This window comes from Ostrea edulis, chromosome 3 (assembly GCF_947568905.1).
Source record: "Ostrea edulis chromosome 3, xbOstEdul1.1, whole genome shotgun sequence".
NCBI classification, from domain to species: domain Eukaryota; kingdom Metazoa; phylum Mollusca; class Bivalvia; order Ostreida; family Ostreidae; genus Ostrea; species Ostrea edulis.
In genome coordinates, this window is record NC_079166.1 from 52,516,547 (window position 1) to 52,521,522 (window position 4,976).

Here is a 4,976-nt window from a genome sequence, read left to right on the forward strand (position 1 = left end):
GGGGATGTACTAATTAGAACGAGGAAAGGGTCCCCTGTATCATTTTCTATTAACTAACAATAGTGAAAAGGATGAAGTATCGTTACAATTTACTTTACATGACATGCATTTGTTACTTCTCTACCGTCCTATTTCTAGTTCGAATGAATATTGTGTTTAACGTACGGATATGGAATAAATGAATAAAATAAGGTGTATGACAAAGAGAAAACAAAACCATTGATTACTTAAAATAAAACCAAAAACTTTAATGCGAAAGTAAATACATATTGTATCACGAGTTCTCAGATTCTGTATTTATACAACATGTAAAAATCATGGTTATTTATCAAAATTGTGATTAAATATATGTAAAAACCGTAATTCAATTAATAGAATAATTAAATTATGACTTTGGATTATACGAGTATAAATTATTATTCTATAATGTAGGTCCGCAGTGAATCCCGGTCATCTTTCTAAAACCATAACACTATCACTCGCCTCCTGTCAGCTGATAATAATAAACTTTCAATTTTACACGGATTACAATTTCTTAACCAAAACCTTCAAATATTACTTATATTTGTCGTTTTTATTTATTTATGTAAACATACAACGCGTGTTTTTTTCCAGCGTACTTATCCGGAATAAGTTTGTAGCGTACAAATAGTCGACTGTAAACATTACCGATCAGTCGATACATGTTAAATTATTTGTAATATAATAAACATAATGATTCCCGACCAACAACAAAAAAAATATATCAATAGCATACGTAAAACTAAATATCAAAACACGCCATTATTAGAGTGTCGAGTACACAGAGAATTCCAACATAGTCGCTCTAAGCTCAAGGCACAACTTCTGGAGTCGCATCGGTTGGATGACTATCGTAAACACACTGAAAAAAAATTAACAAAATGTTTACAAATATTAAAAGCGTGTGTAATTATACACAATTCGTAATCAACAATATGCCATATGGATATCTATAATGATATTCACACATTTATGTAAAAACTGTAATTAGCCTACCAAAGCAGCCCAGACGACAAGCCAGAAAGGAAACACCAGAGACATCAGCAGGTGGACCTTGTAGTTTTCGAAGAAGGTCTCCCTTTAATAAATAACAAATGTATTAGTTCAAAACTACAAACACACTTTCACATATACTATTTAAAGCTTATTACACACTAAACATTTTAAGTACTATAACTGTTACATGAATGTAACACCGTGGTTCATTACTCTTACTGCTGATGATCCTATATGCTTGCTTTTTCTAATGGTATAATTGCATGAAGTTATAACAGATACATGTACATGCACGCTTTAATATTTGATATAATTAATTCTCTCTTTGCACTCGACGATTCACTTGTTGCTATCATTGATTCTTTGCTGAATTAATCATACCCTAATTAAATCAAAGATAGCTATAATTCTATTACCTAATTCCATACCATCTTTGATAGCCAAGGGTGACAATGATCATAAGAATTTTACCCATTTAATTTGGGTGTTTTATAAATTGATGAACCAAATTGTTTTAGAAAAGCACATAATTTTATCAATTATCTGAAATAAAAGTTACGAGTTTTGGGAAATGCACAGTGTTGAAAGAAAATGCTAGCTGAGACAGTAGTGTATATGACTAGCTGAGACAGTAGTGTATATGACTAGCTGAGACAGTAGTGTATATAGCTAGCTGAGACAGTAGTGTATATGACTAGCTGAGACAGTAGTGTATATGGCTAGCTGAGACAGTAGTGTATATAGCTAGCTGAGACAGTAGTGTATATGACTAGCTGAGACAGTAGTGTATATAGCTAGCTGAGACAGTAGTGTATATGACTAGCTGAGACAGTAGTGTATATGGCTAGCTGAGACAGTAGTGTATATAGCTAGCTGAGACAGTAGTGTATATAGCTAGCTGAGACAGTAGTGTATATGACTAGCTGAGACAGTAGTGTATATGGCTAGCTGAGACAGTAGTGTATATGACTAGCTGAGACAGTAGTGTATATAGCTAGCTGAGACAGTAGTGTATATGACTAGCTGAGACAGTAGTGTATATGGCTAGCTGAGACAGTAGTGTATATGGCTAGCTGAGACAGTAGTGTATATGGCTAGCTGAGACAGTAGTGTGCGTACATGTATACACAGCTTGGTACTTACTCTTTGTCACCTCGTCGAATTGCTCTCAAGCGATGTTCCAAGTGCCTCATCGGTTCAAAATAATTTTGCGTAAGATAAGCTGGCTTATAGTACATAATTTTTGATATATGGCGTTTTTCTCCCCTGATAACCACCTCGTTTTGAATGGCAAGAGATTTTTCAACTTCTTCGAGGTTGAAAAACTCATTAGTATAATCTCCACATTTTGCAGCATCCTCAAAAATGCATTTGTTGATAAACAAATCCGGAGTTAACACGGCACACAATGTTAGCATTTGATCGCATTGTTTTGTTGTAAGTTTACGAAATTTCTCGTAATCCAGGAGAGGAGAAATTTCTTCTGATGACTCGAGTTTCAGAATCAACATGCACATGATGTAAAACTCATCGAAGACGGATGAAATATTGCTTAGATAAAACATTAACTTGGCCCGCGCATCCTCGCTTACGTGAACTATTTGGCCGGTGGCAGTCAGTGTAGCGGTGGTTTGTAGCGCCACTACATTTCCACCGCTGGCTGCTGCTGCAGTACTCCTGGTGCCGGCACCACCCGGAACAGCAATAGCCGTGGAGGTACTGGCGACTACGTCTGTTTCGTTAGCAGCCGCAGCGTGACTCTGTTGTACAATCCCCCCGCTTGGAGCTGGGACGAGGCTGGACGATGTGGTGGTCTCTGGGTGCTGTGGATTAGACATTGTCGTGAATCTATCTCATCTAAAAAGTACACCAAGTGTAGAACTGCCGTGGTTCCTATTACGGATAACTTCCTTTCTAAGAAACCAATAATGTATTTTTAACACTATATTCAGTTCCTATAAACAAACGGGGACCTTTAAATGCAAGCAAAACATACATTGTTATAATACATGTAAAAGCTTGTTTCTGGGTCTTTCTTTAGGGCTCTTACAGTTACTTTTTTCAGGGTTTTTTATCGGATGGAATTTAAATTTGATCGGAGTTTTATTACTTGAAAATTAAATACTGTTATTTTAAGATCGGTTCAATATTCAGATTATTAACGCAATGAGGAAGTAAAATGCACAGTAATCTAAAGAATTTAAATGTCCTTAAAACCCAGCTAGTTTCAGTTGGTCCCATACATGTTAGATAACTGAATCACGAGTATGAACCAGAACCACTTTCTTATCAGTTCCATTGTAAGTTAGAAATTTAACCCAGAAAGGTTTTGTGTTTGGTCTTGTATGTTACATTGGAATATTCACAGAATAATCTTAGGTTTGATAACTTTTAACAGTTAACTGGATTTTAGATTGACCTGTAGGTGTAGAGTTTTCTTACATGTATCGGGAGCGGGGGAAGTGGGGTGTTGTTAAAACACGGAACAGAAAGGGGAGGTATATTTGGAGAAAGTGTCTTATGTGAGACCAAGTTTCAATAATTGCATCGTTTAACCTTTAAACTTCTGGACGTGAATATTGTATTTAAATATACATGTATCCTTCCCATTGACGCTATGATTTACTTTCAGGTAAAATGTCTTCAATACTTTCTAGCATTTCCGTCGTGACCGGAAGGTGATGGGTTCGATTCCCGGCCACACCTTCACCGCGTCAAACGTATGATACACGAGTGTTCCTTCGCCAAACACTCGACATTTAGAAGCGAGGCTCGCGCGACTTTAACACCGAGCTAGGCTTTAGCATAATAAAGATCCCCCACCTTGATACAACCCTGAGAGCAATGTATACAACATACGCCTTTATCTGTGGCAATTCATTCACAATTAATGTTTTGATATGAGTGAAAAATAATTGAAGTGACGTAAAACAAATAAACATGTTTAACAAATGAATATTGATATGTTACGTGTACCTTGCAGCAGCAACTCACTAGTTTCCACAAAAAAATAAACACAAAACTATTAAAGGTTAAATATCCACCCGATGACTTACATACACGATGATGACCAATGGACATCGTACTGACCACTGTAAACTATAATGACTGCTACAAATAATGAAGTGGTGGATCTAACTGAGAAAATTGTTTGTGCATCAGAAAATACAATCTTTATTGTTTTGTCGCTTTTAGAAATAATAACCACCCACGTGCACGTCGTGCCTCCAATTTCAAATCTTTGATATGTCAGGTTATACAGAGCATGATGACAGTGCCCCCCCCCCCCCCCCCTCCCGTTAGTTCAGCATGCACGCACAATACGAATATTAAAAAAAATGTAAATATCTCTGAAAATGAATAGGAAATTCGGATCTTGTATAATTAGACCCAAAATAAAGAAAGTGAGTGTTTATATCTAATTGATATATTAGTAAAATAAGAGTGCGATATTACAAGGCACCTGTTTTTAGTAAAACATTGCTATGACGTCATCCCTTTGGTCGTTCAATCTAAGAATTTACCTTGGGCCACAGGGGCATCTAAACCGCTCTGTTCTCTATCACACATACAATAAATACACAGGGGCATCTAAACCGCTCTGTTCTCTATCACACATACATAAATACACAGGGGCATCTAAACTGTTCTCTATCACACATACATAAATACACAAGGGGAGAATCGAAAGTAGCACACGATTTCTAAACAAAGTCAAAAAACATCTTACTTGAAAAAAGTTACACAAATCCTCGTATGCACCGATGCAAATGGTGTCCTTGAACTTATCCAGACTAAAATATTCCAAATATTCCTAATGTAAATAGTTTTTATCCAAATAAAATCCCAGCTTGCTGCACAGTTTTAGTTTCCCGGCTCTAACACATGCCCATCGCCATAAAAATTTATACACCAAAACACTCAAACATACCATAAACATATCACTTACCCATGGCAGG

General features: G+C 36.3%; 1 protein-coding gene across 1 annotated transcript; it reads right to left on the reverse strand.

The window, feature by feature from the left end:
• Positions 1-223: 223 nt before the first annotated feature.
• On the reverse strand, positions 224-2,928 carry LOC125675252 (uncharacterized). The gene is made up of 3 exons (XM_056158101.1): positions 2,161-2,928; positions 1,018-1,099; positions 224-883 (listed from the first exon to the last, which is right to left on the reverse strand). Exons 1-3 carry the CDS (start codon positions 2,853-2,855, stop codon positions 833-835), a joined length of 828 nt encoding a protein of 275 aa, XP_056014076.1. The 5' UTR covers positions 2,856-2,928; the 3' UTR covers positions 224-832.
• Between the last annotated feature and the right edge of the window lie 2,048 nt (positions 2,929-4,976).